This window comes from Caretta caretta, chromosome 15 (assembly GCF_965140235.1).
Source record: "Caretta caretta isolate rCarCar2 chromosome 15, rCarCar1.hap1, whole genome shotgun sequence".
Classification (NCBI taxonomy): domain Eukaryota; kingdom Metazoa; phylum Chordata; order Testudines; family Cheloniidae; genus Caretta; species Caretta caretta.
In genome coordinates this window covers 10,479,189-10,502,963 of record NC_134220.1, presented here as the reverse complement: position 1 = coordinate 10,502,963, position 23,775 = coordinate 10,479,189, and the positions used below count along the sequence as shown (strand labels likewise).

General features: G+C 44.6%; 1 protein-coding gene across 2 annotated transcripts in view; it reads right to left on the bottom strand.

The window, feature by feature from the left end:
- The window catches only part of BICDL1 (BICD family like cargo adaptor 1), a 69,143-nt gene that overhangs the window by 4,245 nt on the left and 41,123 nt on the right, over window positions 1-23,775 (bottom strand). The window contains exons 4-10 of one of the 2 annotated variants that reach the window (XM_075120216.1): window positions 21,631-21,777; window positions 18,830-19,009; window positions 17,853-18,071; window positions 16,289-16,432; window positions 10,860-10,990; window positions 8,320-8,440; window positions 7,095-7,203 (exon numbers count right to left, since the gene is read on the bottom strand). In XM_075120216.1, the coding sequence (XP_074976317.1) occupies window positions 7,153-7,203; window positions 8,320-8,440; window positions 10,860-10,990; window positions 16,289-16,432; window positions 17,853-18,071; window positions 18,830-19,009; window positions 21,631-21,777 (993 nt within the window). In that variant the 3' untranslated portion in view covers window positions 7,095-7,152. Of the gene's footprint in view, window positions 1-7,094; window positions 7,204-8,319; window positions 8,441-10,859; window positions 10,991-16,288; window positions 16,433-17,852; window positions 18,072-18,829; window positions 19,010-21,630; window positions 21,778-23,775 lie in introns of those variants that run through there. The other variant, XM_048821191.2, reaches the window with a different exon arrangement.

Below are 23,775 nucleotides of genomic sequence, written 5' to 3'. Positions count from 1 at the left end.
CCAGGTGACAGAGAGGTGGTGAGGGTGACCACATACATGAGAACCTCTTCAAGAGGGAACTAAGGAGGTAACGTTTCTTTTGATAATCAAAGAGAAACTACTGTCATGGGGTGTGCTACGGATGAGTTATGTGGCATTAGTACAATTTACTGAGGAGTATTATGGTGACTTTGTTTCCGATCAGTTTTCAAATAACATGGCACAGACCATCGGCAGTTGCCTGATCAGCAGGAGGTTATAATTCGCCACTGGATCATCCAACACTTTTAAAGTATAAGAAACCTTCCTTCCCCTAAGTAACTTTCACAGCATTGTAATCAACAGGATTGCCATTTGCAAAAGGATTCTAGTCAACAGCCAACTCTAACATCATCCAGCAAGACATGACTTGACAACAGGGAAATCGAAGTTTAATAACCCCAAACCCAGTTCTGCTCCATTTGACCCTAATGTCGTATGCAAGCAGGAGACCATCTTGTACATGTTTCGCAAGAAAACAGGATCAGAATTACCATCTTGTGTGAAATTTCAAGTATGTCAAATCAGCCCGAATTGACGAGGCTCCTTGCCTCTCAGTGTCCATGGGGGTCAATAGAACTTGAGGCTCTGACTAGTTAAACACAGCAATACAAATACACAGCACTTCCGCTGTTCAAAGAGCTGAGCAAACACCAGTTCCTCACATAGACACCTCGCTGGAAGCAGGTACAGTCAGAATCCCCAGTTCACGGACGGGGAAATGGAGTCTGAGTGGTGATGTAATCTGCCATTCTCAGAGCAAGTATTCTGTTCGCACCTGTCTCCTACTGCACCTCAGCTGACTCAGCCCCACATCCTTCAGACGGTATTTGTTTGTGTTTTGTTTTGAATTTAGAACAGACTAACAGCTACCCATCACTCATGGGAATGACATTCTGAAAAGCCAGGACAGTCAGGGTTGAGCTTTCACATCTGTCTTCTGAACGAGGCCTCTGCATTCTGATAGCTGCTCTCTCACTCCAGCTGGCTGTCTGATAGTCTCTGCCAGCAACAGGCACCATTCGGCACCCTCACGCTAAAAGTCCTATTTTTGCGACACCTGAATTCAGGCTCTGCTGGGCTAATCCCGGAATGAGGAAATAGCCACCTGGCTGTGGCGGCTGATGAACTCCTCACGGCTGTCAAAACCTACTGTTTAGATGAAACCCCCTGAGTGGTGGGGTCTGATTATGCAGAATGACTTTCTAGCCAGATGGCTACATAGTTGAACAAAGATTCGGCACTAATCAGACTCAGAGTTGCGTGAGTCCAGAAGATGGCAATTTCCAACCCACACACATTCTATGCAACATAACACTCTACTGGAGCTTGGTTGCTATGGACGACCATCAAATGCCAGTGGACACAGATGGCACATGCTCCATCACCCACCATCACAGCTCAAATGCCAGCTCTGATTTGGTATGTTCAGGGCTCCAGAGATGTGGAACACCGTCAGTGATGCAGTGAAGGCACTGGGCTCCTGGGAATCATGTAAAAAGCCGGCAGCCACTTATGGCACCGTTCACTTTTACAGTGTCTTAAAATAAGCCCATTATTTACAGGGTAATAGGAGGTGATGTCTCACTTTACAGTTAGTCACCAGGAGTGGGGAAATTGAATAATTTATCCTGAAGAGATTAGCTTGTTTTCAGGAGGGAAAATACCTGCCTTTCTAACTATTCTAGTACACGTAATATAGCAATGTGCATTTTAGATTCGTTCTGCCCCAAAATATTTCCCTCTCCACCCCTTCCTAACTCTGTTTTCAGGCCCGTTTTAGAAATATAAATTAACCTAGGATTGTCGTACTGGAACACAAGCAGTTCCAGTTTGTCCCCTAGGTTGCCTCTGCCCTACGTATCTGATGGTTTAGAGGCAGATGGTCAACTTCCAACAAGCACATAAAACAACACACCTGGTCATCAGTAATGCTTGATCTTGGTGTGTGGGAGAAGGGGGAGAATTGCCCCTTGTGGCCTATTCACCCGATATCTGGAGGTGGATGGACTGACATCCCTTGTGATGTACTTGCCCGAAGCCCAGCCCTGTTATCTGAGCTCCTTAGGAAGCAGATGCAGTGAGCTGGAAGTAGCAGGAAGAGGGACAGGGCTGTTAGGGGGCCTGAAGCAAGGACAGACGGAAGAGTTCATAGTTTTTTAAATCAGGGCTGGAAAAAAGGGGGCAGTGATGGAAGAAAGTGACGGGGGAAGGGGTCAAGCTGAACTTCATTATTCACTCCAGCAGCTTAACATCCTTTGGGCTTATACACCCAGCATTTCAAAGGGCATCTTCCCCCGTGCAGATGAGGAAGGCACTTAGCCATCTCGCTGGCAGATCTGTGTCCTCATTTAACTGTGGCAGACCATTATATATAATGCAGAGCAAAGGATAAAAATAGGGAGGCTGGATAGAGAGCCCTTTAAAAGCCGGTCCCAGGAGACATTACATCTTGAGGGAGCTGACTAGACAACGAGAGGTAGGTCAGAGGTTAGAAGTTCAGTGACTTGCCCTGGCTCACACAGAGAGGCCATGTCTGAGCTGGCATTAGAAGTCAGCAAGCTGTGGCTCCTAGTAGTTTGCAGCAAGGGATACACAGGGATGGAGTGGAGAGGAGAAACTGGGTGGAGGGAGCAGTGATGTATCAGTTTCATTCAGTAAACCAAAGTATAAAGGGATAATTTGACAGTGCTTGTGTATTCTGATTAGCTGAGGTGGAGCCTCCATTTTTAGAGTACATTGTTACAAAGAACACGTATGGTTTTGGGCGGATGTCTACGGACTAGAACACTGCGCCAGGACAATATCATCCCACTGCTAGAGACAAGCCTCGGGGAAAGCACAAGCATTTATCAACGCTAACCATCAAACCTAGTTAGACACGCTATTATCCAAACAATCTATTCCATTGACTAGCTCTCATATACACATCATTAATGGCGTTGGCCTAATGCAATCATGACAGTTGTTCACCTCAGCATTGTTGGACAGCTGCATTTGGTTGTCTTAGAGCTCAAGAGGCTGATTCATTGCTGCCTTTCACCTGGTGGAGTCACTTACACCTGCGCAAAGTGGCTGTAACATGCTACTATCGCAGAATTCTGTTCTCCCTCCAGCCAGTGGTAACATTTCAGAGCCAGCTTGCAAGGGAGTAAAAGACTTCACATCGTGGAAGGCACCAGAGAGTCAGGCCCCAGGTTTCTTTCAGCTCAGGTGTTGTGGGCTTCTGCCACTCTACTGGGGTTTCATGCAGGTTTCCAACAGCCAGGCATGTCTTATTTAATAGTGAAAGTTAAAGGGAAGCTGTTGCATCTCTATTTGAATAAGCAACACAAAAGCTCCTTTCAGCATCTAAATTTTTCCCCGTTTGCTTTTGGGGGCACCACTGCTGCTCCTTATTCAGATAATGGTAGGCACAGGTCAAATTCAGTGAAAATTTCTAGTGACCAATGGTGTAAGAAATGGCACTTAGTCTCACCAGTCTGATACTTTCCCATGATATGTGTTCAGTGGCAGATCCTGGGTTCTCCTGTGCAGCAATGTATGAATAAAAGACCAACTGGAATGTTTAATTCTACTAAGATCTGCTGTTTCCATACCCAAGCTGAGATGAGAATGGTTTATCTTGGTTGAATGCATGTATCTGTATAAATGTACATACTGTAAATAAGCTCTCCCCAGCTCTAGGAAGCTACGATACATGGCTATTTTTGTCAAGGGCCGTTGGTTAAAATAGAGACTAAGAGAGCAAAACTATAGTACTTTGGACACCTCACCAGCACCAAGATACAATTATGAATTAAACACAGCTAGAGTAGTGGGAGCGTTAATTTAATTTTCTAAAAATACTTGGGGTCTTGGGAAAAAAATCCAACACCACCCCCAAAATACTTAAACTTCATTTATATTAGATGGTTATCAGACATGAATGACTCTTTTTTTTTTTAAAAAATCTACCTCTAATCTTCTTTTCTGGTTCAGTAAATCAGGAGGCTTGGCAAAAACTTACTGCAATATAGTAATATATAAATTTTTTACATGTGGAGTTCCATTTCTGATCTAATCTTCTGTAGTGGGCCACATTCTGCTCCCACTAAAGTCAATGGGAGCAGGATTGGTCCCACTATATTTCTGCTGTTTGACATTATATGCTATGAAATATAAAACAGCAAACGCCTGTTTATAAAACTACAATTTAGCAAAGCACTACACGTGGTAACTAAGAGTCCAAGTTCCAGGAGTAACGAGGGATGTCCATATAGCCTTATCTGCAGCCTTTGGGATCTGTTGTACTGTCATCAGTCAAAAGATAAGACTACAAATTAAAAAAAACAACCCCAATTTTTATTTCAATTACTCTTCTAGGCAGGTGAATGACATTGAACGCATTTTTAGCTATTAGCAGCAAGAATGTCTAGTATGGGCATACCAGGCCTGAATCCCACTGCCTTCCACCTTTTGTAGTCACATGCATGCAGACTGGGTACAAAACACTACCCAATCAGAAATGGCCACTCACAGTGGGGGGTGGAACTTAATACTCACTTTGCACAAATTTAAATGACTGCACAAAGGGAGAATGGGCTCATGGTCCTTACCAGAGGCAGGGACACCTTGAATAGTCCAGTTTTTCCATGTAGCTTTTGAAAGACTTCCATCGACTAGTGTGGGGAGTTCAAGTTCACTTGACATAGGGCATGTCTTCAGCTTTAACGTGGCTGTGTAGTCACAGCCCAGCGCTGGGGGAGAGCTCTCCCAGTGCTAGAAAAAAACCGCCTCCACGAGGGACGTAGCTCCCAGCGCTGGGGCACCCTGGCGCTTTACAATGCGGAAACTTGCTGCGCTCAGGGGGGGTGTTTTTTCACACCCCAGAGTGAGAAACGTGCAGCGCTGTAAAGTGCCAGGGTAGACAAGCCCTTAGTCTTTGTGAGTTTGGGTCTGTACCTAGGGGGTTTCTCAGTTCTCGGTGAAAAGCAGTGATTTTTTGTCTCCCAGGTCAGTAGCTGTTATCATCTAGAGCCCGTTTGGTGGTCTGTGTAAAATAAGTCTCAGTCTTACTGGGTAGATACTCCAGCTCTAAACCAACCATCACCTTGGCCATTTTAGAGATGACAAGGACTGAATGGATCATGGAGACTGAACTCCCTTCAACTCTAGAGAGGATCCCTCCAGGGCAGGACTGGGGTGCACTGGCCGGGCAACGTCCAGGAGTTTGCTCTATCCAAACCTGTGCTACCTGCTCTGTGAATAGCCAGAAGGTTTCAGTTGCAAGAGCTATCAATCCAGCATCCTCCACTACTAAAAACGGAGGTAAGTTAGCTACTGTGTCATCCCATCAAGGCAATTCCCTGTTAACATCCATGGAATAGGATTTTTTTTTAAACGAATTAAGTGTGGGATTTTTTTAATGTATCTTCTAAATTTTGTGCATGCAATTGGATGAGTGTGATGTGTGTTCTCAGCCTAGAGGGAGAGAAAAGCAGTTTTCCTCATTCTCAGGCTTGATCTACACTTAAAACTTACATTGGCAGAGCTGTGTCGGTCAGGGGCATGAATGCTGACTAAACTCCCAGTGTAGCCACAGCTATGCCAACAGAAGAGTACTTCTGTGAGCACACGTAATGTTGTTTGGAGAGATAATGTTCTTACACTGGCAGAAAAACGCCTGTTGGTGTAGGTTGTGTCTACACTAAGGGGCTATGTCAACATTGCTATGCCAGCATAAGCTTTGTAGTGTAGAGTGGGCAATGTTAGGGTTTTAAAGTTTGAGTCCTTGCCCAGCTGTCACTAACATTGGATTGGCTTCCCAAATGACTGTTTCAATGTCAGATGTGTAAGTGTTGTCGTGGCATGGAAAGCTAGTTTCTACGTTCTGATCTGAAGAGAGAGAGTGCAGTGCCTGAAATGGCTTTTCTTGGCAAAAGGTTTCACATGCTAAAGGGCCAAATTGTGCTCAGTTACACTACTGTAAGTCTCTATGGACCAGTTCTGGGTTTACTCTGGCATAACTGAGAGCAAAGTTGGCCCTACGATGTAAAAAGGTTTTGCTTTAACTTTAAAACCCTTACCATGAAGCAATGTTTTGGTTATACAAAACTTTTCAAAGGCTGTTTGTTCTCGTTCATTATTATTCAACAAAATTAACTCAGTTTTATAGGCCAAATTCATGCCTGATGTAACTCCTGAAGTCAATGGAATTATACCAGGAGCTATAATAATTCTGATGATTTAAAATAGTAATTACCTGTTATGTTTTCTTGTTCACAGCCAGTTGTCCCAACACACATCAAACCCAGTGAAGGTTTCAAAGGAGAAGGACTTCCGGATTGGACACAAATGACAACATACTCTTCAGAAAATACTATTTCCCAGACAGACTCTATTAGCTTCCCTAAAATAGACCTGACCTTTCCATTCATTCCTCAGAAAGGAACAGCTCATCTCACCTGTTTAATAAGATTTGTGCACATGCCAAGAGACATTTGCCATCAGTTTACCTGTGCAACCTCACTTAAGTCAGTGAGTTGTGCAGGTGTAAGTGATGGTAGAATTTTACCCTTATAGACCTGTTCAAGCCAATGACAAGACTCCCACTAGCTTCAAAAAGAAAAGGAGGACTTGAGGCACCTTAGAGACTAACAAATTTATTTGAGCATCAGCTTTTGTGAGCTACAGCTCACTTTATCGGATGCATGAAAGCTGATGCTCAAAGAAATTTGTTAGTCTCTAAGGTGCCACAAGTCCTCCTTTTCTTTTTGTGGATACAGACGAACACGGCTGCTACTCTGAAACCTGCCACTAGCTTCCGTGGATACAGATTCATACCCTAGCTTTGGAGAGGAAAACAGGTGTTAAAAGGAAACAGCTATAGGAGACAGACAGTGAATTCCAATGGGCACCTTTCACTGTGTGGAAATGATCATGGAGGATGCCACGTGTAATGAAAGTAGTGAATGGAACAGAGGCTAGTGTAGTCTGTGAAGCACACTTTCCTCACAGCAGAGAATGAAACAACACTGGACTTGGATGTGATGGGAGAGTGAATGAGGTGGGTGGGATGGAGCGTGGGAGCTCACCTCAAAGGCAGGAGGGGTGTACGACTAAAGCTGTTGGTACGGGAACTGAGAAAGGCCACTAGATCAGAAACCAAAGGAGCCAGATAGTAAAAAGCCCTGAGGAAGCAAACTGTAAGCAGGAGAAAAAAGAGAAACGAAAACACAATGGAGTTACAATAGGAGAAAGGTTGCATGGGAGAGGTTTCTACTGGTCAGGTTGGATAGTCAGTGCAGTCATCATTTTACGCATTCTGTAACAAGCTACAACAAATCAGGGATTGAGCAATCTCTGTCTCTCTGCCTTGGTCCTTGTCTCTCCTTCCATTTGTTTGTATCTTTTTTCACACATCCCTCCCTCCATATTATTTGTCCAAATTAATAACTACTGTCTCTTATTTCTCTCAAGCGATCTCTGGCTTTGTGTGACTTTGGTACTAGTGGCTCCCAAATTGGAAGAACCCAGGTTAGCCATTTTACCTATAATTTGGAGTGGGACTGAGCTTTCACCTTTCCATCTAGCTAGATTTTCTGATGGAAAAGAAAGCATTTACATCTGTGTCCTGAAATGGTAGACCCCAAATGATCAGTAATGGCTTCCTTGCCTCTGTTCCCTATCTGAAAAGGAGGCACAGAAGACTGACTGAAGTTTTTAGAAGATTTAGTCCTGCTACACGTGTCTTCAGTCAGCATGTTGTTCAGATAGTAATCTGATCTGAGATGGTCAATGTCTCTGACCTATGGACATAGGAAATCTAGAGTAAGGAACCTTTGTCCCTGTACAGCAAAACTTTTCCATATCCACATCCCAGAGGCCAAGCCAGGTCACAGCTGTTAGAAAGAAGGACTGAGTTTTGAAAAAGAGGTGTACCTGTCACCAGGGTTATGGGCAGCTGTGAAATTAGAGTTGGTTCCTTTAGTTGTTCTATCCCCATATTAAATAGTTGTTTCTTTATAGTATACTGTAACAGCCACTGTCTGCAAGGGTCCAAGTCCAGAGATCACTCCCCTGTTTTAACCCTGGGGCTCTCAGGGACTTGTGCCCTTCACATTAGTGTTTTATTACTTGAGAAACAACAACTTTTGTATTCCAGATATATTCCAGCTTTAAGTGTGACATGAGCGTACAGACAAGAATGAGTCAGCCTGTGGAACTTTCACTTCGTCAACCAGTATACCCCCTCACCTTGAGCCAATGATCTGTAAGTGATTCCACCAATGCTTTGTACTGATGTTGGGCATCACCTACCTGCCATGCCTCAAGCTGCTGCGAGAGGTTCAGTTTCTGTTGAATAGCATCCAGCAGCTGACTGTTCAGAGACATCATGTCGATCTTGCACTTGGCTAGTTCCATTTCCACTGCATTCTTCCTGGGGGAAAAAAGAGAGACATGGACAATCTCAGAGCACAATTCAATTTTATCTAAATCAATTCCTGCAGGTCTTCAGAACCACCTCACCAGTTTTCACTGATTTCCATTCAGCACATTCAACAAAATCAGGATATGGAACCTGGCATCAGATCTGCCAAAGGACTCTGAATATTCAGTGGGTGACTAGCTCCAGCTTCTACTGGGACAATGAAAAGGAGATGGATCCTGTAGAAGGGACCAGTTCAGTAAGCCACCAGGTGAGCAGAGCCCTTATCATATGGAGAATACTTCTCTGTAGAGGGGGAATGGAAAGTGGGACATACTCTGATAAATTGTTGTGTAGGCGTCCAGTGTTAAGACCCTGGCCCAAACAGTTTATACTTGTAAGTCTTTATTCAACCATTTCCTGTGTCTCATATGCCCAAGAAACAATATAAACTGGTAGGGAATATCCTGGCTGCTAATTTTAGATGCAAGTTTGTTCTGATATTTGTATCAACCACATCTGATTCATCCGCTACCCTGGAATAACAACTTTCCCCTGCTTTTCTGCAGAAGAGTGGTCTGGGAATTAGTTTTTATGTTATAGGCAGAGTTGGTAGCACCACCTATACTTAACGACGCTCAACACCTCCCATTAAAACACGGTTCTCATTTGCTTATAACTTTGCCAAATTAACTGTTCAGTCTGAAATTTTCCATGCTGGGTGTCTGCCTGAGGCTGAATTGTTTTAGAAAGTTTCAGCAAAAATGGCCTGAGATAAGAGGGAAATACACTTTGTCCATGTTAATAATAATCTTCCAACTGCTCCACTGAGATGGTCCAATACCTCCAGCCTTTGGAGCAGGGTTTTGAAGTTTGGCAGGGGATGTTACCCTGGTGCTTGGGATGTGCCTTTTGCTGTTTTTTATATCTGTATGTGCAAGCACAAACACTCTCACCTAAAGCACCATCCCACCCTTCCCTTGTCTGCAATCAATCAGCCACAGTCACTGTACACCCTCTCTCCAGTAATATCTCTCACACCCAGTTCCACACACCATAAATATTAATGGCTTGTCCCACGTGAACTACTAGGGTCACCTGAACAGCAAAAAATCTGCAGACCTCCAGTGAAAGGCCCCAGGTCTGAGTGTTTCAGAAAAATATGCTTCTATTGTAAAACAGCCCATCACTGCTAGATATTAACAGTAGAATTTATGCATCCCCCAAGTGGCATAGTTGCCATAGAGACAGCAGAACTGGCAACCCATACTGCTATTAAATGTCAAAGCAAGCCTTTTGCACCAATCAGCAGTAGGGATATTCCCTACTTCTGCCAACAGATGGAGCTGTTACAATGGCATTCTGAAGGGATTTGGTATCCTTTGGGACACTGTAAAAAACACTTGACAGATCGTATAATTTAAAAAACAAAATGAGCCATTCTGTATGCTTGCTTATCTCCCCTCCCTCCTCATATACACGCATGTTTTTGTGTGCTTTTCTCCTCTTGCCAACCCAGCAAGGATTGGGCATTGCTGTAAGGAAGTGGGCTGCATTGTGTTCCGTCTTGTCTCATTTCACCGGAGGTTAGAGAGTCTCCTCTAATCTAGAATAAGCAGAATACAAGTGCTTTTGCCCTTCTTTCCCTTCCTCCAGAGCCTGGTGTTCTGAACTTCATGTTCCTCCCTCAGGCTGCCTAAAACTGAGCCAGCAAAGATGGGGAGGGAAGGGGCAGACTAGGGAGGTAAAAAAATGAAAAAATGTGGCATAAAAAACGGGATCGAAGTCATGGGAGGGGAAGGACAGCAGGATGCACTAACAGGGTTGCACGGAGAAAGTAAAGCAGGAGAAAGGGAGAGCAGAGAGGAGGTGGAGCACAGAGGCTAAGGGCAGAGGAACAGGATAGAGGAGAAGCATAATTAAAGGACCAGAGGATTGCAGTAACAGAGATTCACAGAGGCACCAGAGCAAAATGGAAGAGGGGGGCTGGAAGAGCTATGGAACAGGTTAGAGAAGGTGCAGTAGCAGAGTTACACAGAGGAATTGGAAGGGAGGCTGGAAGAGCAAAAGAGAATAGGAGGAGGAGGTAGGGACCAGTTCCAATATTTGTATTCCCTTCCCAAATGGGGCAATAGCCATCTCTTGGCTTGATGAAAAGATCTGTCCCCCAAACTTGATAAAAATAGAATTTATGGAGTTTCTTTTAAATGAGAGCAGAACTGCTGGTTCCAGGAACTTCCCGGGATCAGAACCCCGGTCACAGGCACTTAGCAGGACTCCTCAGCACTCAGAAGTGGGAAGATCTACCACTTTACTGGCAGCAGCCTGGCAACAAAGCTGCCCCCAAAGTGTCTCCTTTGAACAAACAGGTGGGTAAATTCTGAGACCACAACCCAAACTCTTCTCTGTTCTTCGATAGAATTCTAGTTACTTGGCAATGGCTTCATCTCGATCCCTGATGGCCTTCAGAAGCCGTTCGTTTGTCTCCTTATCTTCAGCTGACCCTCGAAGCCTGTCCCTTTCCTCTCTCAGTGCAGTCATCTCCACACTCAGCAGCATCACCTGTCAGGAACAGGAAGAGCACTGTCAAACATTTCTCCTCTCAGGGTAATAATTAGTATGGGTGGAAGGCGCCCAACTGGCATCCTTGAAGAGAGAAGTCCTCTCATCACACAGCAGTTAGCATGAGCAGTAACTGGCCTCTACTAGACATGTGCCTCAGCTCTGATCTGAATGAACCACCTTGTAAGGGTGAGAGTTTCCAGTCTCCGGGCCCATCAAACCTTTGCCTTTACAGAGGCTGCCAACAATGGTCATAACTGAAGTGGTGGCTCCTACCTGAAAGGCCTATGCGTTGCCAACTCACTTGACATGGGCCACCAAACGCCATCAGATGGCAATGACTCCACCCCATTACATTTAATGGTCACCATGGATAATGTTAGAGGCCATTGCTCCACTGCAGCCCCTATGATCCACCATAAAGAAGATGGGTTGTGATCCCGCTATCTCAGCTGCATTGCAGCCACTGAAGGTTCACTGTCGAAATGTTACTTCCTCACCAAGGGACTCCTCTATTGATCCAACATCCTTTCAGCCTGCACTCTAGTCTCTGACCTTTCCTTGACATCACTTGGGTTCATATATTTTCAAGTGTCCCCCACCCCTCCGCAAGAAGATTAAAAAAATAATAAATTTTTTTTTTCCTGACTGTCTTTTCTTTAGAAGCAGTGAGCAGTTAAAAACAAACCTATACAAGAGTGATGATGCGAAAAAGGCCACTCAGCTCTAAGGAAGGAGTTACTGGCACTCATCAGAATTTTAATTAGACTTTAAAATACATGTAAAATATTTAATAATCTGAGAATCTATTTACCCTTTAGTCCAGTCCAAAGTGAATTAATAGTGTATGAAATCACGAGGGACTCGCTCTATCGCAGCTCTGCAATCTTCCATAGGCATTTAGTTTCTTGGTCTGCTGTATGCAGGAGTTCCATTACCAACGTACTGCACCAACACCTTGGAAATCTTCCTGAGATGCAACAAACTACCCTTCTCTAAACCTCACTGGTGGTGGGAAGACAGCTAAGAAGTTATCCACCACATCGATACTTACTTTTCCACTGTCACTGGATCTGCCATGGATCTGCTTCTGGGTATGGACAGATTGTGGGAGATGAATGTACACAGAGAAACTGCTTCTGAAGATGGAGTTGTGATGACAGGTGAAAATACAGTACTGGCTGGCAAGTCTTTCTGGGAGGCTGAAGGAGGGGGTGAGATATGTTCACTAGGCTGAAGTCCTACACAGTGTTGGACTCTCCATGTCCCAGTAAAGAATACAGAACCACAGGGCTGGAAGGGCTGGTAGGGCTGGAAGGGATCTCAAGGGGTCATCTAGTCCACCCCGTGTGCTGAGGCAGAACCAAGTAAACATCCCTGAGAGTTGTTTGTTTGACCTGTTCTTAAAAATTTCCAGTGGTGGGGATTTCACAACCTCCCATGGAAGACTATTCCTGAGCTTAACTACCCTTATAGTTAGATTTTTTTCCTCATATCTAACCTAAATCTCCCGGGCTGCAGATTAAGCTGATTACTTCTTGTCCTACCTATCATTTTTGTTGCTATCCTGTGGACTCTCCTCCATTTTATCCACATCTGTCTTAAAGTGTGGCACTCAGAACTGGACACAGTACTCCAGCTGAGGCCTCACCAATGCTGAGCAGAATGTGACAATTACCTCCCAGCTTTGACAGATGAGGTAGTGGGTTGTAATGGAATTAACTGTGAGAAGCTACCCAATACTTTGTCTGAAGTATTGCTGGGAGCACCTCTTTCATCCCTAGGAAAGGCTCTGGCTTTAACTTGAATCTTCTCCGTGTTAGCATATTCCTAAGAACGAAAGAGCGGTTCCCTGTGAGATTGCCACACAAGCACTAGGGAACCCTTCAAAGATATGTCTGTGTATTAACCATTCATACAGTGGGAAAGCTCCTCATTTGTGTTTGTTCAACTGGCCCTGATTGGGAAAGCCACCATGCTTATTCCCAGGAAGGGGAGGGCTATACAGTCCCAATACAGTACCTTCCTCCAAGGGGCAGTGGTCAGAGGTTCTAAATGAGCTGTAAGACATTGCATTAGTGTTTTTTCCCCCCTAGGAGAGGAACACAGTTCAGAGCAGGAGGCTGGGGAGCCCACACTATTTCATCCATCTAAAGCAGATGAGCTTCCAAGCAGAGGTTGGAACAGACTTTCAGCATGGGACAGTCTATAAGAATTGACCGGTTCCTTTGTTCACAGATTGCACTGCATGGCAAGCCCTGTAAATATGCCTGTTATACATATCCAGAGGTGTGTTAGAAGGCACTGTCCCTGTAATGATATCGGTAGCTGTGGATGTACAGAGGGGTGTACAGGAGAAAACACACCACTTGGTGGGAGTAGAATGGAGAAGTCATTCACCTGCTCAGCAATTTTCTTTAGCATTAAACAAAGATTTTCTGATTGTTTCTCCCACGTGGTTACTTACCCTATGGAAACTGTGGTGCTTTGAGCAGTCAGCGCGGACCCACTGTAGATGTGCATGGGCCTGATCAGTGAGAGAGTGGGTTTATTTTGGAATAGCAGTGTTCACTGGGCAGCATATTCACTCTATGCTGCCTCATGCTCCCATATCGGGGCATAAAGAGTGGGGTGGCTGTGACCCCGCTCAGTTCCTGTGTTGCTGAGGAATCTGAAAAGTGGTAACAGAGGATGGGTTGCGGGACTTGCACTGACAACAACAGCATCCTGAAGAACCACAGTTACTAGGGAATGGTGAGTCTTTCTTCTTCAAGGTTGTCAGCGTGGATCCCACTGTAGGTGACTGGCCACTAGTACCTTCCCTGAATGGTGGGAGTGAGGGGTCTCAGCTGTATCGGTCAAACAGTGATTGAAGTACCACTCCCTGAATTTGGCATCAGGCAGCCTTATCAAGTGCATGAAGTCTGTGGGTTGCTCTGTGTAGTCTTATAGATTTTGGAGATCACCATGTTCCTGATGCAGGTGGAAGATGCCGGCTGTACTCTGCAGAAGTGTGCTTTGATGTCTGGAGGGAGATGCTTGCCAGCCATTTGCTAGCAGGTGGATCCTGTGTGATGAGATAGCTTAGTCTTTTGATGTGCTGGATATGGCCTGAAAGCCTTGCTTCTGATGAGGTAATAGAACAAAGCACTAGAGAGGTCTAAGTAGGCGCTTCCTTTCTCCTGGCGCTGAAGGGGGCTTTGGGAAGAAGGCTAGTCAAGCAATCCATTGGTTTAGGTGGAATTCTGAGACCACTGTAGGGATGAACTTGGGATATAGTATCAGTACCACCGTGTCCCTATGGAAGGGTGTGTAAGGCAGTCTGGCCATAAGGGCTCGGAGTTCATTAACTCTCTGTGGTGAGAAAATGGCCACAAGAGAGAAGACAGGCTTGATGTTAAGGTGGTGTACAGAGCATTCTGATAGTGATTCAAAGGGGGTATCCACAAGCTTTAGAAGGATGGCATTGAGGTCCCAGATGGGAGTTGGGTCTTTGACTGGAAGGCAAGCCCTGCAAGGGAGGCCTTTGAGGAATTTTGATACTGTAGGGCATGCGAAGACCAGCTATGAGTGTACTGGAGTGCGACAAGCAGATATTGCAGCAAAATGAGAGTTGAATCCTAACCCTGCATGATCTTGGATATTATTCAGGTGATCAAGTCATGCCGAGACCACGTACCTTGCATCTGCCAGTGGTTCAGGTAGGTGCCCCAGCCTGTCCTTAATGCGTCCGTGATAAGCATTATCATGAGGGAAAGGACAGAAAACAGCACCCCTTTATGTTCACTTAGTCTAGCCACCAATAGAACTCTTGCATGACCCAAGGCACTGAACAGCTTCCTGTGATGTCTGGACAGGAAGTATACAGATGTCAGCCACAACTGTAAGGGCCATAGGTGAAGTCTGGCAAGTGGCACGTACATGGACACTGACATGTAATCTAAAAGTCTCAGACATGTATGCACTGTCTGAGGTAGGCTCTTGCCAACCTGGAGTCAATTAAAGCTCCTCTGAACTCATCTGCAGTGGCATGAGAAACAATGTCTCATAGTTCACAAGGAGCCCCATTTAAGAGAATAGGGAAAGGAGGTATTCCAAGACTTAGAAATCTCATGTTGGAACGTGCTTCAGCCAGTCGTCCAGGTACGGGTGGACATGGATTCCCTACCTCCTTAAATGCTCTTCCACCACTGCTAGGCATTTGGCTAATATTCCTGGTGTTGTGGAGAGTCCAAAGGGCAGAACCTTGCATTTGTAATGGTTGGGCCCCACTGTGAATCTTAGGTACTTCCACAAAGCCATACATCTGACCCACAAGAAGTACGCATCCTACAAGTTGAGAGCCATGAACTGGTCTTAAGCACAGAATGACAGAATGATGGAAGTATGCTGAACCAAAGACAACATATGTATTTGTTCAGTTTCCTCAGATCTAGGATAGACCAAGACCCCCTTTCTTTTTCAGAATGAGGAAATACTGGGAGTAGAAGCCCCTTGTCTTGAGATCCTGCTTCATCTCGGAGCCACAAAGGAAAGAGGCCACTTCTGTTAGTAGCTGGCTCTCATGAGAAGGATCCCTGAAGAGCGCGGCAGAGGGCAAAGAGTGGAACTCAATGGGGTGACTATGGGACAAGTGTCTTGATCTCCAAAGTCTCGGCAGGCCTCACAAGGAACTTCTGGAATGTTTTAAAGTCAGCCTTTGCTGATGCCATTGCCGTTGGATACCACTGCATCTAGCAGCGAAGGGTGGAGACCATTTAGTGGTGAGATGAGGCACGGACATGGCTCAGCCCTGGATCTAGCCCTTCCCAGTATTCAGGCATCAGTGGTCTGGCTGGGGATGCTGCTGGGAAGAGAGATCTCTTCCTTTTCCTCAGTTTGGGAAGGCTTTGAAGAAGTGTTTAGATTGAGCTGCAACTTAGTGGGTTGGATACTTGCCGGGTTCTGTCTTGCTGCCACAGCCAGTAAGAGGGAACCAAGACAGGGTTGCAGCCATCCCACCTTTATGCTCTCGGATGAGGCAGCACAGGGTGCATACATGGCTCCTGCCACTCCAGTTCCAATCTCGCATGTGCACACCTACAGAGGGATCCACACTGAGACATACTTGAAGAACATTGGGTTAGCAAAGATTGACTCATACAGGGCTCTGAAAGGTGTTGCCAACAGGTCTTCTCAGGATATGACTAGACGACCTCTTCCACATAAGCAGAGCGCCCTGTGGGAATGTGCCACAATCCTGTCTTACAAAGCAACATGCATTTTAGAAGGTCCAGGGAATCTGCATGGATTGCTCACCTGGCTGTGAAGTCTCTGCAGCTCCTCCAGGCTCTGCCTCAGCTTCCCTCTTTCTCCCTCCATTAACTCCCTCAGGGCTCTTGAGTCCTCACTTGTTTGCCTGATCTGTTCTTCTAAGGCATCATCATCACTTCTCCGAGAACTCTGGCAAAAAGAGAGAAACATCTTGCTGAGCTTTCATTTAGAAGTTACAGTTTGCATTAGTTTTGTACTGATTTGGAGACAGCTCTAAGAGAGTAAAAGGAAGTGGGAACGTCACTCTGCAAGAGCTCTGATGTTACAGTACATGTTCACATATATTTATACAGTGTCCAGAGGGCTCACAATGCAAGCAGTCACAAACACATCAACTACGATGAACACACACACAGCCCCTAAGCCTGGGCAGAAAGAACACACACAGGTGACTTACCTTAGCACAAAGATATACAGACATGCTCCCCACTTTGTAATCCTCTGCCCTTATCTCTGAGTACAACCCAGCTCCGATATTTACCTCTTCATACACTTATTCCTAACCAGGTTTCTATGTTTAGGCCTTTATATGTTATCTCCATTCTCCCTTGAACAAATACAATCTTGTATTCTTGCTCAACCTTTTATGATTCAATCACAACTCCTACAGGCATTGAAACTGGTTGGGTCAGGGTTCCCATTCATGTCTGAGGTTTGCAAGTACACATAGCCTCCTGGCTTATTTCTGGATGTGCCACTCCAGAATGGAGCTGCCTTCAGGTTGGCTATTTCCTTGTGGGGAACGCACAAGTCTCGAGGATGAAGCAAATGGAGGGCCAAGATGTGATTTTTGAGTCTTTCTGAAAGGCTACACATTTCCCCCCTATTTTACTCTGTCATGGAGGTTGTCCCAGTCCTCCAAAGAGAGGATCTGCAGATCTCCTCCAGCATGATTCCATTCAATCACCTATTACGTTAAGTTTCTGAGTTCTGCTTCCATCCTCAGTACTCCAAGGCAAACAGTAGGTGCTATTCTGCTGTAGAACATTCCCTCTTCCAGGCATAGGGGCCACCTCTGATGGCTTATCAGAGGAGTGTTTGTGTCTATACTCTATAGGGACCCCAATTCTCATGATAACTCTTACCTTGATTTTCACTCACTGATCTCTTTATATCATTGCAGTTTAAAACAGGGTTGGGAGACTTTAATCAGAAATGAAGGCGAAAGAACCAAAATACCATGAGAAACTTTGCAATATATTCAAGCTGGCTGAAACTAACACTAACTAGAACTCTTGCAGGAAACCCTGATCTCATAAGTTTTCCAGAATGATTTCTAGACTAGAGAGATTTGGATGAGTATCTGAACAGAACCTTGATACCTTTTGAGGTCATAAGCTTAAATCCCTTGGGTTGGCATGTCTAAATCCTGGCCTACTTGTGATATGTGAGATTGCTGGAAATGAGTTGTGTACCCTGATGTCCCATCTTCAAGGCCACAAAAGAATTCTGAAAGCCCACAGAATTAAAGATCTAAAATAACCCAGACTCTTCCTTGCCTAGCATCAACACTGACACCAAAAATCCTTCTCTGTGTCCAAATACCTACCGGGGAGTCTGTGCCATCCAGAACACTTTGTATGAGCCTCTTCAGCTCATTGAGACCGGCACGTAGGCTGCCAGCGGGGACATCTTTGGCTGATGAGGTTTCTGAAGACTCATCCATGGAGGAGTCTGTGGAGACTGCAGAGTCTGCGCTGTCATTTCCTCTGAGATGAGAGCAGAGATACCTGACTTGGCAGTAGGCCTCCCAGAGCTGCAGTCTCAGCTGGAACAAGACAGCATTATATTAGTCCATGGCTTTAGAGACCCATGAGATTCTATTGTTTGTAGACCTCCAGAATGTGACGATGCCCCATTAGCTAGAAAAGTCCTTCGATGCACCCTATCCTAGATGTAATATTAATGAAAAACAACAAGTATTTATCTAGTGCTTTTCATCTAAAGGTCTTGAAGTATCATTACCTGCATTGCATATATAGGGAAACTGACACAGAGAGGTTACTTGGTTTGCCTAATGATACATGGTGAGTCAGCATAAGAGATTGAGACAAAACCCAGATTTCCTGACTTACAGCCCAGTGCCATGTCCACTGGATCACATTGTCTCCTTGAACAGCCAGGTTTTGTGCAGCCCTTGCTCTTTTCATCTGTGTGCATGCGCACATGGATTTTAAATGTACTTTACAATATGTGTTAATAGTGCAGCCCTTTCGCTCTCTCCTAACTGGTGTGGTTCTGTACCCCTAGGTAAGTTCACAGAAGCATATGCACGTGTATTAATGCACTGCTTTATCAGATGCAAAAAAAAGTGTTGGATGACTACAATGTGGTTTGCAATAGGCTGTGACTGTGGGTTTCTTAACTGATATCAATAGCAGCTTTGCGGAATGTGGTGTGTGATTGCCGTTTGCACTAGTCTGCCATGCTTTCCAGCTACTAGCCATGAACATGTTTACACGTGTGTTCATATGGGCACATTTACAAAGGTTCATATGCTTCCCCAGTGTGCAAGGATGATCATACCTGTTCTCTCTCTTGTTCCAGCTCTTCTGCCTCCATGCTCTGCTCAATCTCAGATAGCAGGGATGTGCTGGTTGTGTTGAAACTTTGGAGACTTCTCTCCTCGCTAAGCTCTTCTACCTTTCCCTGGAGCTGCCGACAGGACAGTCGCACCTCCTGGAGCTCCAGCTGACTTTGATGCAGCTTCCAAAGGAAATCAAAGGAAAAAACAAAACTAGTGAATATGACTGAGGACTAGATGAATCTCTCAGCTCGTGAAGGACCTTGGTGGGAGCCCTGAAAAGACGGGCTTTTGTGGGAGGAAAAGACGCATATGGGAGGAACGGTCTTTGCTGGCTTGTCTAATTTCTAAAATTTAATAGTCTAAGACATTATTACCAAAACTTTACTCTCAGCTAGAACTAGACATGGGCTGGGAACTAAAATATGCTGAAGACTCAAAATCACCAGGTTAGTTAAGGCTAAGACGTATTATGAAGAATTCCAGAAGGAGTTAAGGAAAAACTAGGTAATTAGACAACATAGCAACAACTGAATTAAAAAAAAAATCACGCAACCATTTGTATTTCAAAGAGATATAGTTAAACCTTGGTCATTCAAACCCCAATTAACCAAGATTCACATATCCATCGCATCTAAAATTCACAGAGAAACATTTCACTAATTTGAAACTCCAGTTATCTGAATGTTTCAGTTATCCCTCAAGGCATTTAAATCAGGGCATATCTGTAGTGAGAGGGTACACAACTGAGTAAACAATTAGTTACCAATATATTGTCACATATATTTTTGTAAGTGATATAAACAGAAAGTAACACAAATATATTAGGTCTCTTGTTACACAGCTGGTACAAAGTCAAAGCAGTAAACCCCAGTATTGGGTGTAATCACTTTCTACACAAATAACAGGCAGACAGAAATTCAATGGACACAAGTGCATGGGAGGTAATGTACATTAAAAGGAACAGTTTAATCCATCTGTTTACACTGACAGGTTCTGAATTAGTGATACCTAGATCTTTTTCCTTAGAGGCTATCATTATGGATGGCTTAGTGTACCGCGGTGTTCAAAAAAGCAAAGATGCTATCCTGTACTAAGTAGGGGATAGAGCGAAGTATGAAAAAAATACTATGTTACAATGATGGTAAGTAGTCACCTTGCATACCTCATTCTGCAATGGTTCCCTCATCTTAAGAAAGACAGCAGAAAAGCTCCAGTGGAGGACAACAAAATTAGTTAGAGGCATAATGTGGTGGGGGCAGGGTCCAGATGTGGCAAGATGAAAAAACACTAGGAGTAGTAGTTTGGAAAGGAGAAGAGTTCTGATAGGGAATATTTTTATAAATACTGTATACTACAAAAAAGCAGTTGGGAGCTCCTATTTAATGCTCTCCCATCACATGAGAACTAGAGGGCACTTGCTGAAATTAAAAAGGGGAAAAATAAATGAATAAAGGAAATATTTTAATGCAATGTATAATTAGTCCATGAAACTTACTTGTGCAAATTGAGGCACATAGCTTAGTAAATTTCAAAATCTGATGAGACTTTTATCTATGAATAAATTATATTAATTCGAATAAAATTATAGAGGCTGGTGAAATGGACAGCTCAGGGTGTTAGGAATGGCAGAAAGAGTCTTTCACCTCTAGGTCACCAGTTCAAATCCACACCAGGCTGATAGCAGATTATTGAGCAGTGCTCAGATTGTAATGACTTTCATCTGCATAAAATGAATTGGTGGGTCTCAGTTCAGTTCCCAGTGGATGGGTGTCCAAATCACAAACCCACTATCACAGCTCAAATTAACTGGCCCCCAAAATGTCAGTCTCACATCAGAGAGGCCAGGGACCGAATGGGTCAGTGGAGACTGAACTCCCTGGATGGAGTTCCTCCAAGCCCAGACTGAAGAACAGTGGTAGGGCAGAGTGAGAAACTTTCAGTTTCCAGGACTGTTGACCCTGAGTTCAGGAAGAAATTATTTCCCTCATCTACTATGGTAGAACAGGATTCTAGTTAGGTGCATTATAGAGGTGACTTCCTGCTGAAGGAGCAGCCAAGGTCCAACAGAAAATACCAGGCTAGATGGACTATCAGTCTGTTTGTGTAGCAGTTCCTATATTCTTATATTCCACAGACTGGCAGAGAATACGGGGAGCTAATTGCCAAAGAATAAAAAAGCCGGTATAGCCACAAACCTTCAGTGGGTAGGGTGAATTGAGAAAAGAAACCATAAAATATCACTCACCACCCAGAAACAGGGCCTATAACACTGACATAGCAACTTGTTCAACATCGTTCCACGAGTAATGTTTACTAAGAGATGCTGAGAACTCCATAGGCATGTTTTGCGCACCTTTTGAATAGTGACAGATCTGAGGCTGGCTACCATCCTCTGGACCTCTGCCCAAAATAATCATAAGAGGATCTTACTGGAGTCAGTCCCAGTAAGAAATCAGCAGAAATGTAACCAGGTTCCTCAACCTCCATATCCTCCACTGAAGTACCTGTTTTCCTTGGTTAAATGTTCTCATTCCTTGTTCTAATAGTTCATTTTTTCTTCCTTTAGTCTCCTCTGTGAGAGTTCCCATTCTCTGCAGGTCATATCTAGGTGTTAGCCACTCTGTTGTTCCTCTGTGATCATAAGAGTCATTTTACTCTTCCCTTTGGTCTCTTATCTCCAAATTCCCATTCTCTTAACTGTAGGTCCTATCCCAGAACCCCTCCTTTATCCCTTCTTAGCTTTCAGAGTTCCATTTTCTCTTTCATTTGAGCATCTCTCTCCAGCTCCTGTTCTCCTCACCTGAAGATCCTTATCATGGCTTTGTCTTTCCAGGACCAGCACTCGCTCCTGCAGTTCCTCCACGGTTCCCTGAAGCAGATCGTTTTCCTCCATCATGGCACTAAGGCGACATTCCAGCTCCCGCTTCCTATCGGTAAGCATCTTAATCTGAAAGGGAAAGAGAGCTCGAGTTGTGCTCCAGGCTTTGGGATTTTTCTTTTTTCCACCATGTGGTAAGAGAAAAGCAGCAGGAACCAGAGTCTGTCTGTGTCTGCACCTGTATGAGAGAGATGGTGCCTCTTTATGCAACTCAGAGCTTAGGAAGAGGCTGAAAGAAAACACCTCCCACCAGAAAACTCTGTGGAGCAGAGTGGGAGTGCAGCTCCTGAGACGCTGGAATGTGCGTTGCCAGGCAAACATAGAGGGAGGGAAGGGGAGAAAAGAAACCACTGTGTACCTTGGAATTTCCTAAGAGCTACAGTAAAACATGACCCTGCCCTACCCACCCTCCTAAGGATTAACCCAGACTATAAAATTTGCAAGAATGTGAAAAGCTAGTTACTCAGCCCAGCTTTATTACGATTCTGTTCCTGGTGTGAGCAAATGTTGGAGTTCCCAGGAAGGGAACCCTCACCCTCCTGCATTTCTACATGGCCACTTACTGGAATCCCCAGGAGAGGTAGGGGTTTGCGTGTGTGTGTTTGTGTTTCTCGCTATGCCCTTTGTGGGTGGTAGGGATTGTGTACCTTGTTCTTTGCTGTATGTTTGGTTTGATGATTTCTCACCACAATATAATTTTATGCTTTAAAAAACAGACTGATGGTTTTGTGCAACAATTACTGATATCCCCCCAACAATTACTTGGTTTAAAACAGATTCATGCCTTTCAGTTGTCCAGTGTCCCTCATCACCTGTGCTTGCTGCAATGTGCCCAGTCCATTCACTTAGCAAGAAGCTGCATATAGGATGAATCAGCACTAATAAAGGCCACCGTTTGTTTAACGAGGAAAGAGAATACATTTTCCCATCAAGCTGTCTATCCAGGTTCTTCTGCAGTGCCCACCACCATGATACCTGAGTGCTGGGGATATGTTTTGTACGCTGTCCAATGCCATCAGCTGTTCTTTAGCTATGCTCACAGATCTTTGATGATCCCAGTACTTCCTGGTCAGTTCCTACACCATCTCAGATGGCTTGGTCCAGCAACTCATGTTCCCTAGGCCTATCTGATACCCACTCTGTTAGCTGCTCCCCAGTAGTATCCCAGGTCCTTTCAGACCTCTCTGATAGCTTGAGGAATATTCACAAAGGTCTCTTCAAATCTCCTTTGCAGCTCCTTGATTAACCTGTTGGTTCTCTCCAGGTTGCCCTCCCGCCTGTTCTGGATGCACTCCTAGCCCCCATTAGCACATACCCTAGATGCCTTAAACCGTCTCGGATATTCGTCTAGCTGTTCTATGGTTGCCTTCTAGACTCTCCTCTAATCCCCTCTGCCTTACTGTTCTCTAGGTCTTCTCCAATACACCCATGTTAGTTGCTAACTGTCCTCCAGGCTGGCTCTGATATTCTTCCATCTGGCTGCCTTCCAGGCCCTATGTTTATGGTTATGTACCTAGTGTACAGATGGTGCCTGGACACAGATTAAGTAGACAGTCAGCTGTCCTGGATAAATGAGGAATGCTGTATTCGTCCAGGGGAGTCAAGTGTTTGGAAAGATGAAGGAATGTTGTGTCAATTTTGTATATCTGCATTTCTCTATTTATAGAACACCTCCTGTACATATTAGGACATTATTCTTATATGAGTAATGATTGCTGAGAAGACTCTTCCCCTACAAGCTTGACTTCAATGTAATGGAAAGAAGGGATGCAACAGAGATAAACACAGAACAAACAGAAGGACTGCATTTTACATTAGTACTTGTTATAAAACTCAGTAATGAACACCCTGTGAATAACTGTAAAAAAACCCACAACTGTCCTGCAGGCCTTGGGCCAAGGTAAGGGGGGGGGGGTGGAAATGGGTTGAAAGCACAAGACAGGAAGGACCTTAACAGGTGGGGCATGCACAGTGATGGTAACAGACATGCATTCAAAACTCAATCAAAGCATCTGTACTTACTTCAAGGACCTGCTGCTCCATACCAAGGGGAAGAGGACAGGAAGG